The following is a 23787-nucleotide window of genomic DNA, read 5'->3' on the forward strand; positions in this document are numbered from 1 at the left end:
GACTCCTAAATTTTCCTGGATTGGGTTACTACTGACAGCTATTAGCACAGTGAAGCTGGAGAGAAGCTTAAAAATGAGATTAAGCAGCAAGATTTTGGGGGAGCAAGTTGACCTGGAAGATCCTACAGGATGACCAGAAGGCACTCCCCAGTAAACAGTAGAGAGCTGAGTCTAGGACCCAGGTAGCAAATCTTCCCTCATCTTATTTGGGAAAGTAAGTCAGGCCAGACATGTTGACTTAGAGCTGTGTGCTTGCGAGAAGATATGGAGTAGCAGGAAGAATCCTGTACTCAAATCAGGAGATCTGATCCACTGAACGGCCTCATCATGGTACTCTTCCTCTCAGGGCCTCACTTCCTTTTTTTCTTTTCCAAATTGATTTCCATGGAAACTTGAAGTGCATGGTAGAAATGTTAATACTCTTGAGCCCTATATATCTTCCATTTAAGTTACCTTTTTAAAAAAAAAAATCTGCTTATTTATCATTTGCCTCATAAAAGTACATCTGAGTGTGGAAAAAGTTCCCTTTTTAAATTTGACAACAATAACAAAAATGACAAACCTAGACAGCATATTAAAAAGCAGAGACATCACTTTGCCAACAAAGGTCCATACAGTTGAAGCTATGGTTTTTCCAGTAGTCATGTATAGATGTGAGAGTTAGACCATAAAGAAGACTGAGTGCCAAAGAATTGACGCTTTTGAACTGTGGTGATAGAAAAGACTCTTGACAGTCCCTAGGACAGCAAGGAGATCAAACCAGTCAATCCCAAAGGAAATCAGTCCTGAATATTCATTGGAAGGACTTATGCTGAAGCTGAAATGCCAATACTTTGGACACCTGATGCGAAGAGCCAACTCACTGGAAAAGACTCTGATGCTGAAAAAGATGGAGGGCAGGAGGAGAAGGGGGTGACCGAGGACGAGATGGCTGGAGGGTATCACTGCCTCAATGGACATGAGCTTGAGCAAACTCTGGGAGATATGAAGGACAGGGAAGATTGGTGTGCTGCAGTCCGTGGGTCACAAAGAGTCGGACACAACTTAGCAACTAAACAACAACAACAGAAAGCTTGAAGACGACAGATCCAGATGTTTGTTCTGGGACTCACCAGTTCTCACATCCTGTGAGTCATTGTTCTCATTTCTCTTATCTACTTAGAACATGGTACCCCTAAACAGATGTTTCACTATAACCTGGAAAGATGACCATTTACTCCATTCAGAAAGCCTTCTGGATTGCACTTCATTGTGGTATACATATTTCAAATGTTGATAAAGCCTTGAAATATACGCGAAATGTAAGTATTCAAATTTTTACAATAAACTAAAACTGTAGAATTCAGAGAGAAAAGAGGTGGTATTGGAAAATGAAAACTATGAATGAGAGAAACATATCTTAAAAAATTAGAAACAAATACAGTCATTACTGGAAGATAGTAAGATCTGAAACTGGAAGATCTGGTTTCAGTGAAGATCACAATAGCTATCTATTCTGGGGAATTTGCTTACCTCCTCCAATCTCTGAATCTGTCCTTTGTGAATTTATTTTTCCTTTATATTAACTCCATCTTCTGGAGAACTGATGTGAAGACCACAAGAGATAATGGAGGTGAAAATGCTAAATAATTGGAAATCACTGGGCCTGTATTATTGAAAAAATACTGGTCATGTAGATAAACAGAATATTTATAGGTATGGGTGCAGAAGAACGGGTCACACACAATATCATGATATGATCTTAAAAGGCATGAGATAACATGTCAAAGTATGGGTTTTTATTATAAATATCCACTTTAGTGACCTAAGTAGTATATCCTAGTTTTTTGTTTTTGTTTTTTTGAAGTATAGGCCTAGAATTGGAAGGGACCAGCGCTCCTATTAAGAATGTGACTAAAAAGAATATATTTAATCTTTCTGATTTTGTTTTATCTGCTAAATAGCAATAATACTCGCCTCCACACTTCATAAGGTTAATCATTTAACAAGCCTTCACAGAATGCTGTAAAATGTGTTCATACTCTAGAAGAGCAAGGTTTATGGTGCTGTTAATGTCATCTACTACAGTACATTTTAAAGAAATGTCCTCATCGCTTCTCTGAACTATTTCAACATTCTTGCTTCACAATAACCTTAAAAACCTTTTACATGCCATTTCAAAGTCTGTTTGCTATTCACTTCACCTATGACTTTATTTGTCCTCAAATATAGCCATGCCATTATACCTGCTGAGAGATCAAAGGATTATTATGGAAAATATCTGGTAGTTGGTACCAGGATGTAACTATTCCAACTGTCTGTTACTCAAGATAATAAGGAAGCTTTCTTTGAAAAATAAAAAGAAACAACCTTGCTTGGATTAACAGCCATTAGTCATTGGTCATTGCAATTTTAATGAGGGTTGGACCCTGCTCTGAGTATATATATATACATGCATCTGTCAGATTGCTTTTTGTCTGTTTCTCTCTGAACTTCTTGACTCAGGGCAGCGGCTCTACAATATCCTCATTCATCACCACTATGAACAGCATCACTACTTTTGCCATCCTTGCTCTGGCAGCCATGACATGGGCTGCCACTCCATCTGGTGAGTTAGGATTCCTTTTCAATATTCATGCTCTTATGTTAACTGCAATATATCTGGCCTTCAGTAATTATAGAATATTAAGTGAAAGTGAAATACTGGAGTGGGTAGCCTTTCCCTTCTCCAGGGGATCTTCCCAACCCAGGGACCAAACCCAGGCCTCCCGCATTGCAGGCGGATTCTTTACCAGCTGAGCCACAAGGGAACCCCATACAATGTTAAAGTCAAGAGAAAATTTAGAAGGCATCTATTTAGATTGGTCTGATCAACAGAGTAGGGGTAAATCAGACCTTCAGGAAGAGGAGGAGAGGCTGAGAAGAAAAGGACTGAGAACTTCCTGCTCAGTTCCTCATCAGATCTCTCAGGTTTCTGATTGCCCTTTTAGAAACCACCTATGTAACTCAGACCATAAGTCCAACTCTTCCTGGGCATGCCCACAGGATCTCCTGGATTCCTCTACAGTTCCTTCTCCAGTGATCAGAGATTCCTGCCCCCAATCTCATCTTTTTTTTGGTGGAGGCAGGGGGTCAGGATCATATTTCTCTGACTTCACACTTAGCTGGCCCTGAGTAAAGAAGTGACCTCTTTTCGGTCTGGTCTGGGCAAGAAAAGTTGGAAAATGGGTTTTAGTTACTGTGAACAATGAATTCAGCTTTGCATTTCTAACTGTATAATTTACTATTTCTCTAATTCCTTCTCTCAAAATGCATCTCATCCTAGTCACTTCTGGTGATCGACAAATAGGGATAGAGGTGAGTACCTTTTTGGCATGCTCTTTGTAAAAATGAAATCAGGGTGAATGTGTAAATGAGTAGTGAAGGTACCTAAATTGACTCACAGTGGGCTGAAATAATTCCGTGGGAGGTAAAAACTGTTCCTACTCTACTTTTCTGGTGGTGTTTCTTGAAAGGAATCTCTGTGCAAAAGAAGAACAGGAGATAAAGGAAGCTCTTACCTTTAGGTAGTATTTTATTTTACTTTTTAAAAAATTTTTATTATTTTTTCTTTAAACTTATTTATTTTAGTTGGAGGTTAATTACTTTACAATATTGTACTGGTTTTTGCCATACATTGACATGAATCAGCCATGGGTATACATGTGTTCCCCATCCTGAACCCCCCTCCCACCTCCCTCCCCATCCCATCCCTCTGGGTCATCCCAGTGCACCAGCCCTGAGCACCCTGTCTCATGCATCCAACCTGGACTGGTGATCTGCTTCACATATGATAAGATACATGTTTCAATGCTATTCTCTCAGATCATCCCACCTTCTCCCACAGAGTCCCAAAGACTGTTCTATACATCCGTGTCTCTTTTGCTGTCTTGCACATAGGGTTATCATTACTATCTTTCTAAATTCCATATATATGCGTTAGTATACTGTATTGGTGTTTTTCTTTCTGGCTTACTTCACTCTGTATAATAGGCTCCAGTTTCATCCACCTCATTAGAACTGATTCAAATGTGTTCTTTTTAATGGCTGAGTAATATTCCACTGTGTATATGTACCACAGCTTTCTTATCCGTTCATCTGCTGATGGACATCTAGGTTGAAAGTATTTTTCACATTCACTATTCTACTGGACTCTCATTATAACCTTTAAAAAAAGAGAGAGACTAATATTTCCTGCTTAAACTGCTAATTCTCATTTAAAGACTGTTCTAGGTCTGATTTATTTTTGCAGCATAGCACCTGGTCCACAAAAGGTCTTCTAGACATGTTTGCTGAAAAGCTGAAGAGGCTAGGAATCTTCCTACTCTCTTCTCTTAGATATAAGATATATCTAGATACAAGAATGATGGCAGAATTGAAGGAACAGAATGCAGAGTATTATTTTTGTCCCAATTATAGGTGAACTGCACCAAATACAACATAAAAAGTGCCGGGATTGCGTGCACAAAGGAATGGGCACCAATATGTGGCATGGATCTGAAAACTTACGGTAATGAATGTATGTTCTGTTTCCTAAATAGGTAAGTATAATACTCAATTTGGAGCCCAGTTTTGTTTTGCTTTACAATCACAAAAGTAACATTGGCCAAAATCTGCTTGGCTTTTGAAAACATGGTTTGACATCTTACTTTTTGTCATGTTCCTCTACTACTCTGTAGACATTGCTTTGTTTAAAAAAAAACAAAACTAACTATATTAGGAATATATATTATGTATATTTCTTTGTTATCCAGCAAAATTCTCATGTATACTATATTACACAATATCCCTCCAGCATTAGCTATTACATATAGACATTTTTATTCCCATATTACATTTAAGGAAACTGGGTCTCAGGCAGGAAACATATTCTTGGTCAAACTTTCATGAATCTCCTGTGTTATATCTTTCTTATCAGTTAATGGAAACTCAGAAGAGAGCTGTTGCTATTTGGGCTGTAAGCCATGGACACTATTATAACACTTTGATCCACCCTTCACACCCCAGAGGAAAATCATGTTGCTTCTCTGATTGTCTGGAAAAGTCTAGGGAAGAGAATGGAAGTATAGACAGATAGTTGGAATTAGTTGGAATCCTCACCACCACCATCCCCACACATTAAATATTAAGTCCTCACTATAAACAACATCTTCTAGGAGACTTTATAACAATGATTATTACCAGCCACTCCAGTGACTTGAACTCACTGCTTTCCTACTAGCAGTTAAAATCATGGACTTTTGTGTCAGACATCTGGATTAGAATCCAGGCTATGCTTGGTAGATCTGTGACATTAGGCAAATACCCATCCTGCTGTGTACTTCTGTATTCAGTAAAGCAGAAATTATAATAGTGTTTAGGATTCATTGTGAGAAAACACGTCAAATCTTAACTAAGCAGCTGACACAGAGTGAATACTCAAAGTGAATACTCAAAATACTGAGCTCTTCTTCCTTTTAATTGTTTTCCTCCTTCTTTTCTAGCCTTTCTGAAAATTCATAGTCAAATATAATAGCAAGTGTTATTCAAATAAAACCCCTCAGAATATACAATACCAGAGACTAAACACTGAGATGGGATTGATTATATTATCTCATATCTTTTTAGAAGGAAGAAATCTAATACTCAGGAAGGAGAAGTGACTATAACAAAATTACACAGACTCTAAGTGCCAGATATGGATATGTGAATATTTTCTTTTAAAACTGCAAAAATATCCACACACTTTATTATACCTTTGATTTCCATCTGAGTATTCATGGACTATTTTAAAAATGCCCAATCTACTCTCCTTTTAGTGTTGATCTAATTTTTTTATATTTTAACTTGTTTGATTAAACAAATGATCATTTATTTGTGATCATTCAAAATGATCATTTATCAAAGATGTTAGTGGCAAATATTAACTAACTAGGGAAGAATATTAACCAGAACTAGTTAGTTCAGGTCAGACAACAGAGAATGACATATGACCATGTTTTACTCTGTAGATTAAGAAATATCAAATTACTGAATTACCCATTCAGTAAAATCTTCTTTTTCAGAGACAAAGGATCTCAACTCAGGAAACTTCATAATAATGAATGTGTAAGTATACACAAAAATTTTACATATCCTTAATATAAAATGTTTCAACAATTCCTCCCTTTCATCGAGAACAACTATTTTAAGATATTTATTCTAGAAATTATCTATGACTATGAGTAGTCACAGGTAACACACCTGGTCAGCCTAAACAGAAAATCTGAAATATAATTTATTTACCCAGAGGAAGACTCCAGATACTTTATTCATACTCCTTAACTGAGGCAGACTCACATACATGTGGTTATTTTCTAATGCTGCAACTAATTAGCAGGTTAAGAAGAGACCATCAGGGACTTAAGAACACTCTCGTAACAGTTTTAAAAAAAAAGTTATTTAAACAAGCAGAGGCCAACACAATACTGTAAAGCAATCATACTCCAATTAAGAAAAAAGAGGAGGGGAAGCATGAAAAAATTCAAGAACACAAATGTAGAGATAATTTAGGGGCAAAGAGCTATGTGAGTGGAAAGTCAATCATTTTAATAGAGCTTGAAATGTGATATAAGAGGAATGCAAACATGAGGTTGTGGTAGTAAAGACAGTTCAGAGAAGCTCTCATTTTAAGAAGGGGCACCTAACCCATTGTGACTAGTGAGGGAAAGAAATGTCGCCATAGAACCTTTACAAAAGTAACCAGACACTTAAATGAGGAGGAGTCGGTCTGATGGATCAAGTGGGTAAGGAAATGCAAAGTAAGATAAATACAAGAAGCAGAGGCACAGGGCTGTACAGAGGCGGGAAACACTGGGAATGCAATCCTTAATTCAGCCGGGAAAAAAGGCAGGGTAGACGAGACCAGAAAGATAGGCATGGGTCATGAGGGGGCTTTCTGTTGACAGAGTCCGTTGAATATTTAAACAAGATCAGATTTGGTTTCTCAAAAAAAAAAAAAATTCACATCAATGTGGAACATCAGGTAAGCCTAGGGTTTGCGTGATAAACTGGCAGGTAGTAACTGTGATGGCAAGGCGGTGAGGGCCTGAATTAAGTGGATGCCAGCACAGTTCAGCAATTAAGCACCAGACGGGATCCACAGGATGGATTCTGTTCATCAGCTACACTGGAGAATGAGAGGGCAGCCTTGAACTTGGGCTGAGCAATCTCCTGCTGTGATGGTATTCTCACCACTGTTGGGTCAGGTTATGTAAACTGCAGAAAATACATCTTTCTCCAAGTGGGATTCTGAACTAATGATCCCCTCAAGGCTTTAAAAAAGTTTCTTTTCTATGATTTAATGTTTTGATTTTTTTTTTTTTTGAACAGAGGGAGGTTGAGTGCACCACATATTCAGAAGTATGCACCATGGAGTACATGCCTCACTGTGGATCTGATGGGACAGTATATGGCAACAGATGTTCATTTTGCAATGCTGTTGTGTAAGCGCTTAATTCAGTATTTTATTTGTAGGAAGAGCCCCTTACACAGAACCAGAAACCATCTTAGCTACATAAGCCAGATGCTGCTATGAAACCTAAGAGATGACTGCCTGAAAATCATAGTATTTTACAAAAAGAAGGAAACAGAGAGAAAATGAGAGAAAAAGAAAATGCTTAACAATAAGAATTGAAGTTAGGGAAAGAGACACTTGATCATCATCATAATATTATTCAGTGGCAGATAAAAGAGAAACTTACAGCTTTTGGCTCCTGGCACTGGCTTTTACTGGTACATTGAACTCCCTTTTTTCCACCATGCTGAAGCTTGGTAATTAATTGCTCAGTTTCATGTTTCATATTCATCTGGCTGGCTTGATCTAAGATGATGCAACTTTCAATTTAAGATTTCCAAAGCCCCCTTTTAAAAGTATGATTTCTCTTGTAGGATGAGCCGTGGCACACTTTATTTTGTAAAATATGGACCATGCTCTGAGTCTCCCTGATGTTCGAGGGCACCAAGTTTCCTTTGGCAGCAAACCAGTTTCTCTAGGATGGCTATGGGGACAAGTATATGGAACTTCATTCTTCAATAAAAGATTCCCAGCAGAAAAACTGTCAGGCTTATCTCTGTGGACGCAGTTCTTCTTGTATCTATGGTCCTTTCCCTAAACTATAAGTCATACAGAAATACTTCCTCTATTTCTACTCAAGTTGGAAGCTAGAAAGATTATACACACAATGGTGAAAAAAGAATCTGCTCTCAGCATCCCATTTAAAAAAATTTTTTTTTAAGTAAACACGGATCAAAGTATGCATCTGACCATTACTATTACATTACCTTTAGCTACACTAATGAAAAGTGGAAAATCCAGATTTGGAGAAAGATAGAGTGAGAATCCTTAACACTATAAATGAATCAGAACATGCTAGGAATAATATAACAGGAAATGGCAACCCACTCCAGTACTCTTGCCTGGAAAACATCATGGACAGAGGAGCCTGGTAGGCTACAGTCCGTGGGGTCGCAGAGTCGGACACGACTGAGCACCAAAGTTTTTAAGTTTGTTAGGTATCACCATTTAAACAGAATTCAGTCACATGTGGGCATCTGCAAAGGAAGGTATCTTACGGTTCATGTTGGGGAAGAGATTTTATATATATATATATACACACTCTAAATGGTGAAGTCCCTAACAAAGCCTGAGAAATATGAGGCTTTGTGCTGGACTCTCAGGAAGTAGAGATGTGAGAACTTTCTCATGGCTGTGTCTCCACAGAGAGTACTCAGCTGAATACGGTGTGCAGAGATAAATAGTTAACTTGGTAAAGAACTGTCTAATAGCAAGTCTGCAAATAGTCACACAGTGATGCCCTATAAATTCGTGTTTCCAAAGCACAATGTATTTTTAGCAGAGTGGTTAAATGCTTTCCAGCTATGCTGTAAATATTTGTGTGACTTTTCTAACAACACATATAGAAAGGTCACTAGAGGTCAAGCAATGCATTTTGTGGGGAGAGGGAATACAATGAGGCAAAGGGAAGCATGTGTGGCATTAAGGAATTCGTAGGCTAGTCAAAGAGACAGACTTTGTAAACAGCTGATTACTAAATATAAAAACAGTATACTTCAGAATTAATAAAATTTCAGTAAGAACTGAAGCGTTGGGGGACAGTCTTAGTCACACAATGAGCTTGTATATTAGTATGCCCAGGCTGCCATAACAAAATACAGATCTCCCTCCACTTAGGATGGGGTTACATCCTGATAAACCCATCATAAATTGGAAATGTCATATATTGAAAATACACCTTATCTACCAGCCTCACCTACCTTAAATGTGCTCAGAATACTTATATTGGCTGACAGTTGGGGAAAGTCATATAACACAAAGCCTATTTTATAATAAGGTATTGAATATCCTTTTCCCGGTGACTCAGAAATTAAGAATCCACATGCCAATGCAAGAGACGCAGGTTCGATCCCTGGGTCAGGAAGATCCCTTTGAGAAGGAAATGACAACCTACTCTAGTATTCTTGCCTGGGAAATCCCATGGACATAGAGGCCTGGTGGGCTACAATCCATGGGATTGCAGAGTCAGTCATGACTTAGTGACTAAACAACAGCACTGAATATCTCATGTATTTTACTGAATACTGGAAAAGTGAAAAACAGAATGGCTGTGTAGGTACAAAATGGTTGTCAGCATATGGGCTGTTTACCCCGGTGATTGGCTGGCTGGCTGACTAGGCACTGTAGCTCATGCCCAGCATCACAAGAGAATACCATACTACTTATCACTAGCTCAGGAAAATATAAAAGTTCAAAGTAAAGCTTCTACTAAATGTGTATTGCTTTCACATCACCATAAAGTCAAAAAATTGTTAAGAAACTGTCTATAGCAGAGATTGGATGACTTACACAATAGGAATTTATATTCTCACAGTTCTAGAAACAGGGAAGTCCAAGATTAAGGCACAGAAGATTTGGTGTCAGGTAAGAGCCCACTTCTAGGTCCACAGGCTACTGTCTTCTTGCTGTGTCCTCTCGTGATGGAAGGGGTAAGGGTGTGTTCTCCAGACTCTGTTTCATCAGGCCTCTAATTCCATTCATGAGGGCTGTGCCTTCATGACCTAATCATCCCCCAACAGTTCTACTTCCTAACATCATCACACTGAGGATTAGGCTTCAACATATGAATTTGGAGCTGGTGAGCAGGGCAGGGGCAGACACAAACATTCAGGAAGTAACACATGGGAGACCTAAAGGCTGATGGCCATTCTAGGTCATGACTGGAATGGTGGGCACGTGGGGGTTGACCCTATAATAATAAGTAATTGACCTATCTGAAAACAACAATAAGACAAAGTCTACATATTGTAGGCTCCTGGGTGGCAGATCAGCCCCAGGGAAGCCAGCGGCAATGGTCAGGCCAGGGAGCCCTCTGTTCCTGGACATCCTCCAACATCAATCGGCTTCAGCCAACAACACCAGCAGGGCCTTTGCCCTGGACCCTGGGCCGCACATTAACCAATACCTGGTGGCCGGTGAAGCTTTACAGACTCAAGAGGACCTGTAGTGGGAGAAACAGGGCACTGGGCCATGTCTTCCACCTCAGTGAAACAGTTGAAGGGCATGTGCCTGGTAGTCAGGTCCTGACAAAACGTGGTCCACTGGAGAAGGGAATGGCAAACCACTTCAGTGCTCTTGCCTTAAGAACCCCATGAACAATATGAAAAGGTAAAAAGATAGGACACTGAAAGATGAGTCTCCCGGGTCAGTAGGTGTCCAGTACACTACTGGAGAAGAGAGGAAAGATAGCTCTAGAGGCAATGAAGAGGCTGAGCCAAAGCAGAAAGGACACCCAGGTGTGGATGTATCAGGTGGTGAAAGTAAAGTCTGATGCTGTAAAGAACAATATTGCATAGGAACCTGAAATATTAGGTCCATGAATCAAGGTAAATTGGATGTGATCCAACAGGAGATGGCAAGAGTGAACATCAACATTTTAGGAAACAGTGAACTAAAATGGATGGGAATGGGTGAATGTAATTCAGATGACCATTATATCTACTACTGTGGGCAAGAATCCCTTAGAAGAAATGGGTGCAGTCTCAAAAACCACAGAATGATATCCATATGTTTCAAAGGCAAACCATTCAACATCACAGTAATCCAAGTCTATGCCCCAACCACTAATGCCAAAGAAGCTGAAGCTGAACGGTTCTATGAAGACCTACAAGAACTTCTAGTACTAACACCAAAAAATGATGTCCTTTTCATCACAGAGACTGGAATGCAAAAGTCCCCACAGGGGACTGGGATGCAAACGCAAGACATACCTGGAGTAACAGGTAAGTTTGGCCTTGGAGTACACAATGGAGGAGGAAAAGGTTAACAGAGTTTTGCAAAAAGAATGCACTGGTCATAGCAAACATCTTCCAACAACAGAAGAGATGACTTTACACATAGACATTACCAGATGGTCAATACTGAAATCAGATCAATTATACTCTTTGCTGCCCAAGCTGCAGAAGCTCTATTCAGTCAGCAAAAACAAGACCTTGAGCTGACTGTGGCTCAGACCATCAGCTTCTTATTGCAAAATTCAGGCTCAAATTGATGAAAGTAGGGAAAACCACTAGGCCATTCAGGTGTCAGTTCAGTTCAGTCACTCAGTCATGTCCGACTCTTTGTGACCCCATGGACTGCAGCACATCAGGCTTCCCTGTCCATCACCAACTCCCAGAGCTTACTCAAATTCATGTCCATCGAGTCAGTGATGCCATCCAACCATCTCATCCTCTGTTGTCCCTTTCTCCTCCCACCTTCAATCTTTCCCAGCATCAAACCCCTTATGATTATACAGTGGAAGTGATGAATAGATTCAAGGGATTAGATCTGATAGAGTCCCTGAAGAACTATGGACAGAGGTTTGTAACACTGTACAAGAGGTGATGAACAAAACCATCCCCAACAAAAAGAAATGCAAGAAGGTGAAGTGGTTGTCTGAGGAGGCCTTACAAATAGCTGAGAAGAGAAGAGAAGCAAAAGACAAAGGAGAAAGGGAAAGACATACCCAACTGAATGCAATGTTCCAAAGAAGAGCAAGGGGAGATAAGAAAGTCTTCTTAAGTGAACAATGCAAAGAAATAGAGAAAAACAATAGAATGGGAAAGACTAGAGATCTCTTCAAGGAAATTAGAGACACGAAGGGAACATTTCATGCAAAGATGGGGACAATAAGGGTTTCCTTTGTGGCTCAGTTGGTAAAGAATCTGCTGCAATGTGGGAGATCTGGGTTCAATCCCTGGGTTGGGAAGATTCCCTGGAGAAGGGAAAAGCTACCCATTCTAGTATTCTGTCCTGGAGAATTTCGGGACTGTATAATCCATACAGTCCATGGGGTGTCAAAGAGTCAGACATGACTGAGTGACTTCTACTTGGCAGTTGGGCACGATAAAGACAGAAATGGGAAGGAGCTAATAGAAGCAGAAGAGATTAAGAAGAGGTGGCAAGAATACACAGGACTGTACAAAAAGTTCTTAAAAAATGAAACAGCAACAACAACAAACAAACACAAAACTTTCCTTTCTACTTAATGACCCAGATAACCATGATGGTGTGGTCACCCATCTAGAGCCAGACATTCTGGAGTGTGAATTCAAGTGGGCCTTAGGAAGCATCACTATGAACAAAGCTAGAAGAGATGATGGAATTCCAGTTGAACTATTTCAAATCTAAAAGATGATTCTGTGAAAGTGCTGCACTCAATATGCCAGCAAATCTGGAAAACTCAGCAGTGGCCACAGGACTGGAAAAGGTCAGTTCCCATTCCAATTCCAAAGAAAGGCAATACCAAAGGATGTTCAAACTATTGCACAATTGCACTCATTTCATATGTTCAAAATTCTCTAAGCTAGGCTTCACCAGTACATGAACTGAGAACTTCAGATTGGATTTAGAAAAGGCAGAGGATGCAAAGATCAAATTACCAACATAAGTTGGATCATAGAACAAACATGGGAATTCCAAAAAAAATCTGCTTCATTGACTATGCTAAAGCCTTTGACTGTGTGGATCATGACAAACTCTGGAATATTCTAAAAAAGAGATGGGAATACCAGACCACATTACCTGCCTTCTGAGAAACCTGCATGCAGGACAGGAAGCAATAGTCAGAACTGGACAGGGAACAACAGACTGGTTCAAAATTGGGAAAGGAGTATGTCAAGGCTGTATATTGTCACCCTGTTTATTTAATTTATATGCAGAGTACATCATGTGAAATACTAAGCTGAATGAATCACAAGCTGGGATCAAGACTGCCAGGAAATATATCAACAACCTCAGATATGTAGATGATACCACTTTAATGGCAGAAAGTGAAGAACTAAAGAACTTCTTGATGAAGGTGAAAAAGAAGAGTGAAAAAGCTTGCTTAAAACTCAACATTCAAAAACTAAGATCATGGCATCTGGTCCCATCACTTCATGGCAAACAGATGGGAAGAAAGTGGAAACAGTGACAGGTTATTTTTGGCCGGGGGGGGGGGGGGGACGGGGGGGGGGCTCCAAAATCACTGCAGACAGTGATTATAGCCATGAAATAAAATTAAAAGATACTTGCTCCTTGAAAGAAAAGCTATGATAAGCCTAGACAGCATATTAAAAATCAGAGACATCCCTTTGCCAACAAAGGTCCGTAAAGTTAAAGTTATGGTTTTTCCAGTAGTCATGTATGGATGTGAGAGCTGGATAATAAAAAAGGCTGAGAGCCAAAGAATTGATGCTTTTGAACTGTGGTGCTGGAGAAGACTCTTGAGAGTCCCTTGGACAGCAAGGAGATCAAATCAGTCAATCCTAAAGGAAATCAACCCTAAATGTTCACTGCGAGGACTGATGCTAAAGCTGAAACTCCAATACTATGGCCACCTGATGCAAAGAGCCAACTCACTGAAAAGACCCTGATGCTGGGAAAGACTAAAGGCAAGAGAGGGGGCGACAGAGCATAAGATGGTTGGATGGCATTACTAAGTCAATTTACATGAATTTGAGCAAACTCAGGGAGATGGTGAAGGACAGGGAAGCCTGGCATGCTGCAGCTCATGGGGTCACAGAGAGTCAGACATGACTTGGTAACTGAATGACAACAACATATTGTAGAATGTAGTATATGGTAGATAGACTATAGAGTACATTACTTATGTTTTAAAACAATAATTATAAAACAGTTACATAATTTTCTTTTTTTAACCTATAAGTTGAAAAAGTGAGTTTACTTACATAAACTGTTTTTGTCTAAACAAAATTTTCCTAGGCAGATATGCAAGTCTGGACAATGCTGTCCTGTGGCTTCCATAAAACACTTGAGAAGGGAAAGAATTTACAGCCCAGAATGAGACTGATTACTTGTGTGGTGCCTTTTCTCTAATGGGAGGAAAACCTCTGGGGATCTAAAGAAAGGCATCTTGGTATTGCAGTGGTGTTATAATTGATTAGAGAATGGGCTAGATTGTGACAGTTCTATGGTTTAGACAGAGGAAACTGAGTCTTTCCTTTCTACTGGAGAACATGGAATCTTAGGTTGAATCCTATGAAGGATTTTTACAGCCCTAAAGGTAGTAAGAATCTGCTTTGGCCACACACATATGGTCAATTAATCTTTAACAAAGGAGGCAAGAATGTACAATGGAAAAAGACAATTGCTTCATTAAGTGGGAAAAGTGGACAGCTATGTGTAAAATTATGAAATTAGAACATTCTCTAACATCATGTACAAAAATAAACCCAAAATGGATTAAAGACCTAAATGTAAGACTGGATACTATAAAACTCATAGAGGAAAACATAGGCAGAACACTCTTTGACATAAACCTTTTTTTTTGGACACCTATTCTAGAGATACAGAATTAAAAGCAAAAATAAACAAGTGGGACCTAATTAAACTTAAAAGTTTTTGCACAGCAAAGAACGCATAAACAAAATGAAGAGACAACCTGCAGAATGGAGGAAAATATTTGCAAATGATGCAGCTGACAATGGATTAATTTCCAAAATACACACTGTTCATACAGCTTAATAATAATTAAAAAAAAACCCAAACAACTAAATCAAAATATGGGCAGAAGACATAAATAGACATTTCTCCAAAGAAGACATAGAGATGGCCAACAGGCACATAAAAAGATGCTCAACACCGCTCATCATTAGAAAAATACAAATTGATCAGAACTACAATGAACCTCACACCAGTCATAATGGCCATTGCTAAAAACTCTACACCACACACCAGACAGAATGGCCATCATTAAAAACTCTGGAGATGGAGTGGAAAAAAAACAACAACACACTTACACTGTTGGTGGGGATACAAACTGATGCAGTCACTATAGAGAACAATATGGAGACTCTTTAAAAAACTAAAAATAGATCGATCATATGATCTAGCAATCCCACTTTTGAACATCCATCTGGAAAAAACTATAATTCAAAAAGACACACGCGCCTTATGCTCACAGCAGCACCGTTCACAGTAGCCCAAACGTGGACGCAAGCTAAACGTCCACTGACAGACGAATGAGTAAAGAAGGTGTGGTGCATGCATACAAAGGAATACTATGCAGTCATTACGTTAAAATAAAGAGCCATGAAATAATACCACATGGATGTAGTTAGAGTTATCATACTAAAAGAAGCAAGTCAGATAGCGAAAGATAAATATCAGATCAATATAATAAGATATCACTTAGATGTGAAAACTTTAAAAAATATACAAATGAACTTATTTTAAAAAAACAGACAGACAGATGTAGAGAACAAAGTTACTGTGACCAAAGCAGGAGGAGGAGGGAGGGATAAAATCTGAGATTCAGACTAACAGATACACACCACTATATATGAGATAGACAATGGAACCTGTTGCATAGCACAGGGAACTACATTCAATATCGTGTAATAACCTATAGTGGAAAAGACTCTGAAAAAGAATACATATATTCCATGTATTATATTATATAGATACACACACACACACATATGACTGAATCACTTTGCTGTATATCTGAAACTAACACAACACTGTAAATCAACTGTATGTCAGTGAAAAAAATAAAATTAAAAAGAAAAAGAATCTGCCTTGGACTACAGAATGAGGAGTTAGTTTTTTAAAGTATTCATTTGAGGTGACATTGGAACAAACAAATTGAATCATTTCCTAGCTAGAAATAGGGGCCTGACATCCAGGGACAAAGCCCCAAATTGTGGCTTCTGGAAAGTAAACCATGGGTATGACAGATGGTGAAGAAGTCACAGACTAAGGATTCTTTGATCCCTCAGTTCAATTCAGTTCAGTTCAGTCGTTCAGTCGTGTCTGACTCTTTGCGACCCCATGAATCGCAGCACGCCAGGCCTCCCTGTCCATCACCAACTCCTGGAGTTTACTCAAACTCATGTCCATTGAGTCGGTGATGCCATCCAGCCATCTCATCCTCTGTCGTCCCCTTCTCCTCCTGCCCCCAACCCCTTTCAGCATCAGGGTCTTTTCCAATGAGTCAGCTCTTCACATGAGGAGTCCAAAATATTGGAGTTTCAGCTTCAGCATCAGTCCTTCCAATGAACACCCAGGACTGATCTCCTTTAGGATGGACTGGTTGGATCTCCTTGCAGTCCAAGGGACTCTCAAGAGTCTTCTCCAACACCACAGTTCAAAAGCATCAATTTTTCGGCACTCAGCTTTCTTCACAGTCCAACTCTCACATCCATACATGACCACTGATCCCTCAGTCTTACCTACTATCCACTGGTAATATTAGTTCAATTGGAATTTGGCGGTCATTGGAAAAGCCAGAAATATTTCAGTCTGATTTCTTTCCTATGTTTTACTTTTTCTTCTATGAGCTTTAGGTTTAAATACTGTTTGTAGATCTTTCTATGTTATCTTATTTCTGCATCTATTAAACAGAGTCACATGGTAATAACATGCAATTCCTTTTATTTAACATGGGGTTGCAAAGAGTCAGATATGACTGAGCAACTGAACTGTACTGTATAGGCATTGAAAGTCAGCAGTGAAAAAAAATGGCATCTTCTTTACCCTAATGGAGCTTATACCTTGGCAGGAGAATATCATTGTGACCCCAGTTCCTTTTATTTAACTGTATAGTCCATGGGGTCTTAAAGAGTTGGACACGACAGAGTAACTTTCACTTTCACTAGGAAAGTTTGCTTCACTTTTACCTAATCAATGTATTAGACTTGTGGGACTTATTTATTTTTTTAATTGGAGTATAATTGGCTTCCAATATTGTGTTAGTGTGGAATTTAATGTTTGATTTCTCAGTCTGATATAGCTCAGCTGGTAAAGAATCCACCTGCAATGCAGGAGACTGGGGTCTATCCCTGGGGTGGGAGGATACCCTGCAGAAGAGAACAGCTACCCATTCCAGTATTCTGGCCTGGAGAATTCCACGGACTGTATAGTCCATGGGGTCTTAAAGAGCTGGACACGACTGAGCAACTTTCACTTTCACTAGGAAAGTTTGCTTCACTTTTACCTGGTCAATGTATTAGACTTGTGGGATTTATTTTTTTAACTGGAGTATAATGGCTTACAATGTTGTGTTACTGTGGTATTCAATGTTGATTTATCAGTGCTGATATGGATGAGAATCTGAGAAAGTGAAGTCGCTCAGTCACGTCTGACTCTTTGGGACCCCATAGATTGCAGCCTAAGAGGCTCCTCTGTCCATGGGATTTTCCGGGTAAGAATACTGGAGTGGGTTGCCATTTCCCTTGCCAGGAGATCTTCCCAACCCATGGATCGAACCCGGGTCTCCCATATTGTAGGCAGACGCTTTACCGTCTGAGCCTCCATGATTATTACTGGAATGTTACAAAATTCAGGAACCTCAAATATTAAATTTTCTTCTTCAAGTCTGCCTTCCAGGAGTGATTATTTGCTTAATGATATTCTCCTGCTAAGGTATAAGCTCCATTAGGGTAAAGAAGATGCCATTCTTTTTCACCGCTGTACTTTCAAAGCTGATACAGTACAGTTCAGTCTCTCAGTCATGTCTGACTCTTTGGACCTCATGGACTGCAGCATACCAGGCTTCCCTATCCATCACCAACACCCAGAGCTTGCTCAAAGTCATGTGCATTGAGTCAATGATGCCATCCAATATTCTCATCCTCTGTCATTCCCTTCTCTTCCTGCCTTTAACCTTTCCCATCATCAGGGTCTTTTCAAATGACTCGGCTATTCACACCAGGTGGCCAAAGTATTGGAGCTTCAGCTTCAGTATCAGTCCTTCCAAAGAATATTCAGGACTGATTTCCTTTAGGATTGATTGGTTCAATCTCCTTGATGTCCAAGGGACTCTCAAGAGTCTTCAACACCACAGGTCAAAAGAATCAATTCGTCAGCACTCAGCTTTCTTTATAGTCCAACTCTCACATCTATACATGACTACTGGAAAATGTATAGCTTTGATTAGACAGACCTTTGCTGGCAAAGTAATGTCTCTGCTTTTCAATATGCTGTCTAGGTGTGTCATAGCTTTCTTCCAAGGAGCAAGTATCTTTTAATTTCATGGCTGCAGGCACCATCTGGAGTGATTTTGGAGCCCAAGAAAATAAAGTCTGTAACTGTTTCCACTGTTTCCCCATCTATTTGCCATGAAGTGACAGGACCAGATGCCACGATTTTAGTTTTTGAATGTTACATTTTAAACCACCTTTTCACTGTCTTTTACTTTACCAAGACACTGTAGTTCCTCTTTGCTTTCTGCCATAAGGGTGGGGTCATGTGCATATCTGAGATTATTGATACTTCTCCTGGCAATCTTGATTACAGCCTACACTTCACCCAGTTTGGCATTTCGCATGAAGTACTCTGCATATAAGTTAAATAAGCAAGGTGACAATATACAGCCTTGACATACTCCTTTCCCAACTGGGAGCCAGTAGGGTGTTCCACGGAGGAGGCAATGGCACCCGACTCCAGTACTCTTGCCTGGAAAATCCCATGGACAGAGGAGCCTGGTAGGCTGCAGTCCATGAGGTCGCTAAGAGTCGGACATGACTGAGCGACTTCACTTTCACTTTTCACTTTCATGCATTGGAGAAGGAAATGGCAACCCGCTCCAGTGTTCTTGCCTGGAGAATCTCAGGGACGGGGGAGCCTCGTGGGCTGCCATCTATGGGGTTGCACAGAGTTGGACATGACTGAAGAGACTTAGCAGCAGCAGCAGTGTTCCACGTCTGGTTCATGATCACACCATCGTGGTTATCTGGGTAATGAAGATCTTTTTTGTATAGTTCTACAGTGTATTCTTGCCACCTCTTCTTAATAACGTCTGCCTCTGATAGGTCCATACCATTTCTGTCCTTTATTGTGCCCATCTTTGCATGATGTTCCCTTCAATTCAGTCAGTGCAGTCGCTCAGTCATGTCCGACTCTTTGCCACCCCATGGACAGCAGCACGTCAGGCCTCCCTGTCCATCACCAACTTCCAGAGTTTACCCAAACTCATGTCCATTGAGTCGGCGATACCATCCAACCATCTCATCCTCTGCCGTCCCCTTCTCCTCCTGCCCTCAATCTTTCCCAGAATCAGGGTCTTTTCAAAATGAGTCAGTTCTTCGCATCAGGTGGCCAAAGTATTGGAGTTTCAGCTTCAGCATCAGTCCTTCCAGTGAACACACAGGACTGATCTCCTTGCAGTCCAAGGGACTCTCAAGAGTCTTCTCCAACACCACAGTTCAAAAGCATCAATTCTTCGGCACTCAGCTTTCTTTATGGTCCAACTCTCACATCCATGCATGACTACTGGAAAAACCATAGCCTTGACTAGATGAACCTTTGTTGGCAAAGTAATGTCTCTGCTTTTTAATATGCTGTCTAGGTTGGTTGTCAGGGAATGTTTGACGGGAGGATTCCTACATGCTGTCTCTCATGAGTCCTTTGTCCCTCTTCAAGCGGAACAGCACGCTGCTCCCAGGGACTGAGGTCATTGTGTGAGGCAAGCATGAGTTCTCCTTTAGTAAACATTCTCCTTAGGACAAAACAGCTTAATCTCCTTCCCCTTTCTTGAGATATAGATTGTCTCCTGACCTTGTGACTAACATTACCCCTTGTTCCCTTGGTAACGGTTGCTGTACATTTGGTTTTCTGATCTCTATCATTCCTGAAAGAAGTTTCTTGTACTGCAGCCTATATATACTCATAGAAAAATCATTAAAGCACCTTTGCTCCATCAGAGCTTAGGTCTCCGGGTCTTTTTTGTCTCTCTCTCTCTCTCTCTTTTTCTGGCTGACTCTCTGGAGCGTGGAGACCCGTCATGCTCACTTTTCTTCCCGGGCTTCTAAGACCCCCTCGAGAGGGCGCCTGGTGCCTTCGTGAACGATGCAAGTCCTGTGTCAAGGACTTTATTGTTCCTCTGCATAAACCAAGGGATATCAGCCTCTTTCTCTCTTTCACTTTCTTATCGTCGACTCCGTACCACAAGGTTCCGGTCCATTAAAGGACCCCAACAGTTGGTCATAGCTTTCCTTCCAAGGAGTAAGCGTCTTTTAATTTCATGGCTGCAGCCACCATCTGCAGTGATTTTGGAGCCCAGAAAAATAAAGTCAGACACTGTTTCCCCTGTTTCCCTATCTATTTGCCAAGAAGTGATGGGACCAGATGCCATGATCTTAGTTTTCCTGAAGGTTGAGTTTTAAGGCAACGGTTTCACTCTCCTCTTTCACTTTCATCAAGAGGCTCTTTAGTTCTTCTTCACTTTCTGCCATAAGGTTGGTGTCATCTGCATAATTAGGTTATTGATATTACTCCCAACAATCTTGATTCCAGCTTGTGCTTCTTCCAGCCCAGCATTTCTCATGATGTACTCTGCATATAAATTAAATAAGCAGGGTGACAATATACAGCCTTGATGTACTCCTTTCCCAATTTGGAACCAGTCTGTTGTTCCATGTCCAGTTCTAACTGTTGCTTCCTGACCTACATTCAGCATTCTCAAGAGGTACATCAGGTGGTCTGGAATTCCCATCTCTTTAAGAATTTTACAGTTTGTTGTGATCCACACAGTCAAAGGCTTTGGCATAGTCAATAAAGCAGAAGTAGATGTTTTCCTGGAACTCTCTTGCTTTTTCAACAATCCAACGGATGTTGGCAATTTGATCTCTGGTTCCTCTGCCTTTTCTAAAACCAGCTTGAACATCCAGAACTTCACAGTTCATGTACTGTTGAAATCTGGCTTGGAGAATTTTGAGCATTACTTTACTATTGTGTTTGATGAGTGCAACTGTGTGGTAGTTTGAACATTCTTTGGCATTGCCTTTCTTTGGGATTGGAATGAAAATGGACCTTTTCCTGTCCTGTGGCCACTGCTGAGTTTTCCAAAATTTGCTGGCATATTGACTGCAGGACTTTCACAGCATCCTCTTTTAGGATTTGAAATAGTTCAACTGGAATTCCATCACCTCCACTAGCTTTGTTTGTAGTGATGTTTCCTAAGGCCCATTTGACTTAGCATTCCAGGACGTCTGGTTCAAGTTATCTGGGTCATGAAGATCTCTTTTGTATAGTTTTTCTGTGTATTCTTGTCACCTCTTCTTAGTATCTTCTGCTTCTGTTAGGCCCATGCCATTTCTGTCCTTTATTGTGACCATCTTTGCATGAAATGTTCCCTTTATCTCTAATTTTCTTGAAGAGATCTCTAGTCTTTCCCATTCTATTGTTTTCCTCTATTTCTTTGCATTGATTACTGAGGAATGCTTTCTTAACTCTCCTTGCTATTTTCTGGAACTCTGCATTCAAATGTATATATTTTTCCTTTTCTTCTTTGCCTTTTACGTCTCTTCTTTTCACAACTGTTTGTAAGGCCTCCTCAGACAACCATTTTGCCTTTTTGCCATTTCTTTTCCATGGGGATGGTCTTGATCCCTGCCTCCTGTACAATGTCATGAACCTCCATCCATAGTTCTTCAGGCGTTCTGGTTCTCAGATCTAACTCCTTGAATCTATTTCTTACTTCTACTGTATAATTCTAAGGGATTTGATTTAGGTCATACCTGAATGGTCTACTTTCTGCAATTTAAGTCTGAATTTGGCAATAAGGAGTTCATGATCTGAGCCACAGTCAGCCCCCAGTCTTGCTTTTATTGACTGTATAGAGCTTCTCCATCTTTGGCTGCAAAGAATATAATCAATCTGATTTCGGTATTGACCATCTGGTGATGTCCATGTGTAGAGTCTTCTCTTATGTTGTTGGAAGAGGTTGTTTGCTATGACTAGTGTGTTCTCTTGGCAAAACTCTGTTAGCCTTTGCCCTGCTTCATTCTGTACTCCGAGGCCAAATTTGCCTGTTACTCCAGGTATTTCTTGACTTCCTACTTTTGCATTCCTGTCCCCTATAACGAAAAGGACATCTTTTTTGGGTGTTAGTTCTAGAAGGTCTTGTAGGTCTTCAGAGAATTGTTCAACTTCAGCTTCGTTAGCATTACTGGTCAGGGCACAGACTTGGATTACCGTGATATTGAATGGCTTGCCTTGGAAACGAACTGAGATCATTCTGCGGTTTTTGATACTGCACCCAAGTACTGCATTTCAGACTCTTGTTGACTATGAGGGCTACTCCATTTCTTCTAAGGAATTCTTGCCCACAGTAGTAGATATAATGGTCATCTAAATCAAATTGGCCCATTCCAGTCCATTTTAGTTCACTGTTTCCTAAAATGCTGATGTTCACTCTTACCATGTCCTGTTTGACCACTTCCAATTTACCTTGATTCTTTGACTTTCCAGGTTCCTATGCAGTACTGTTCTTTACAGCATTGGATTTTACTTCCATCACCAGTCATATCCACAACTGGGGTTGTTTTCGCTTTGGCTGAGCCTCGTCATTGCTTCTGGAGCTATTTCTCCACTCTTATCCCGTAGCATATTGGGCATCTACTGATTTGGGGAGTTCATCTTTCAGTGTCCTATCTTTTTGCCTTTTCATACTGTTCATGGGGTTCTCAAGGCAAGAATAATGAAGTGGTTAGACATTCCCTTCTCCAGTAGACCACGTTTTGTCAGACCTCTCCACCATGCCCCATCCATCTTGGGTAGCCCTATATGGCATGGCTCATAGTTTCACTGAGTTAAGACAAGGCTATGATCCAAGTGATCAGTTTGGTTAATTTTCTGTAATTGTGGTGAAGAAGGAATTCATAGGGCCTGGACTCCATCTCAGGCCTGTCCGTGCTGGTCGTGCTCAGCTGCCTCTCCAGCGGACTCTGAACTCTCTGTTTAGTGCCTGTGGGGACGACAATGGAAGGATAAGACCCCCTCCAGAGAGGGGAATCTTGAAGATCACATCCAGGTTACTCATTGCCTAAGAGGAAGCATACCGTAATCACCCCTGTTTCCGGACAGGTCATAAACTTTTTCTGTATCTATCAGGATGTAATCACAGGCTTATCAATTATTAACTGGTTGGAATGTAACTGCGGGCTTATTGATTATTGACTGAACACATAACACGTACACATGGGGTAGGTGGTGGGTTTGGACACGTACACATGGGGTAGGTGGTGGGTTTGGACATGTACACATGGGGTAGGTGGTGGGTTTGGACACGTACGCATGGGGTATAAAAGATTTTCACAAATGCTGGACGGGGTCCTTGGCTAAGAGGAGACTCTGCCTTGGGCCCGCAGGTGTAATAAGCTGCACTCCACTATCTGCATTGTCCTTCTGAGTGAGTCTGTTTCCCGGAAAGCGTGGCTATTACAGTGGCTTCCATTCTGTCTGTCAGA

General features: G+C 40.4%; 1 protein-coding gene across 1 annotated transcript; it reads left to right on the forward strand.

Annotated features, from left to right (window-relative positions):
* The first annotated feature begins 2452 nt into the window (after positions 1–2452).
* On the forward strand, positions 2453–8093 carry LOC122701001 (double-headed protease inhibitor, submandibular gland-like). Its single transcript, XM_043914023.1, has 6 exons — positions 2453–2587; positions 3305–3336; positions 4438–4559; positions 6063–6105; positions 7369–7481; positions 7927–8093. The coding sequence occupies exons 1-6, from the start codon at positions 2521–2523 to the stop codon at positions 7982–7984; spliced, it is 435 nt and encodes a 144-aa protein (XP_043769958.1). The 5' UTR covers positions 2453–2520; the 3' UTR covers positions 7985–8093.
* The last annotated feature ends 15694 nt before the right edge of the window (positions 8094–23787 follow it).

This window comes from Cervus elaphus, chromosome 9, assembly GCF_910594005.1.
Source record: "Cervus elaphus chromosome 9, mCerEla1.1, whole genome shotgun sequence".
Taxonomy (NCBI): domain Eukaryota; kingdom Metazoa; phylum Chordata; class Mammalia; order Artiodactyla; family Cervidae; genus Cervus; species Cervus elaphus.

Excerpts from the sequence above, each read along its gene's own strand:
- LOC122701001 (XM_043914023.1), top strand. The coding sequence starts at position 2,521 with ATGAACAGCATCACTACTTTTGCCATCCTTGCTCTGGCAGCCATGACA. Across the intron at positions 2,588-3,304 it reads ATGGGCTGCCACTCCATCTG|TCACTTCTGGTGATCGACAA; the intron begins GTGAGTTAGGAT and ends ATCTCATCCTAG. Across the intron at positions 3,337-4,437 it reads ATCGACAAATAGGGATAGAG|GTGAACTGCACCAAATACAA; the intron begins GTGAGTACCTTT and ends TCCCAATTATAG.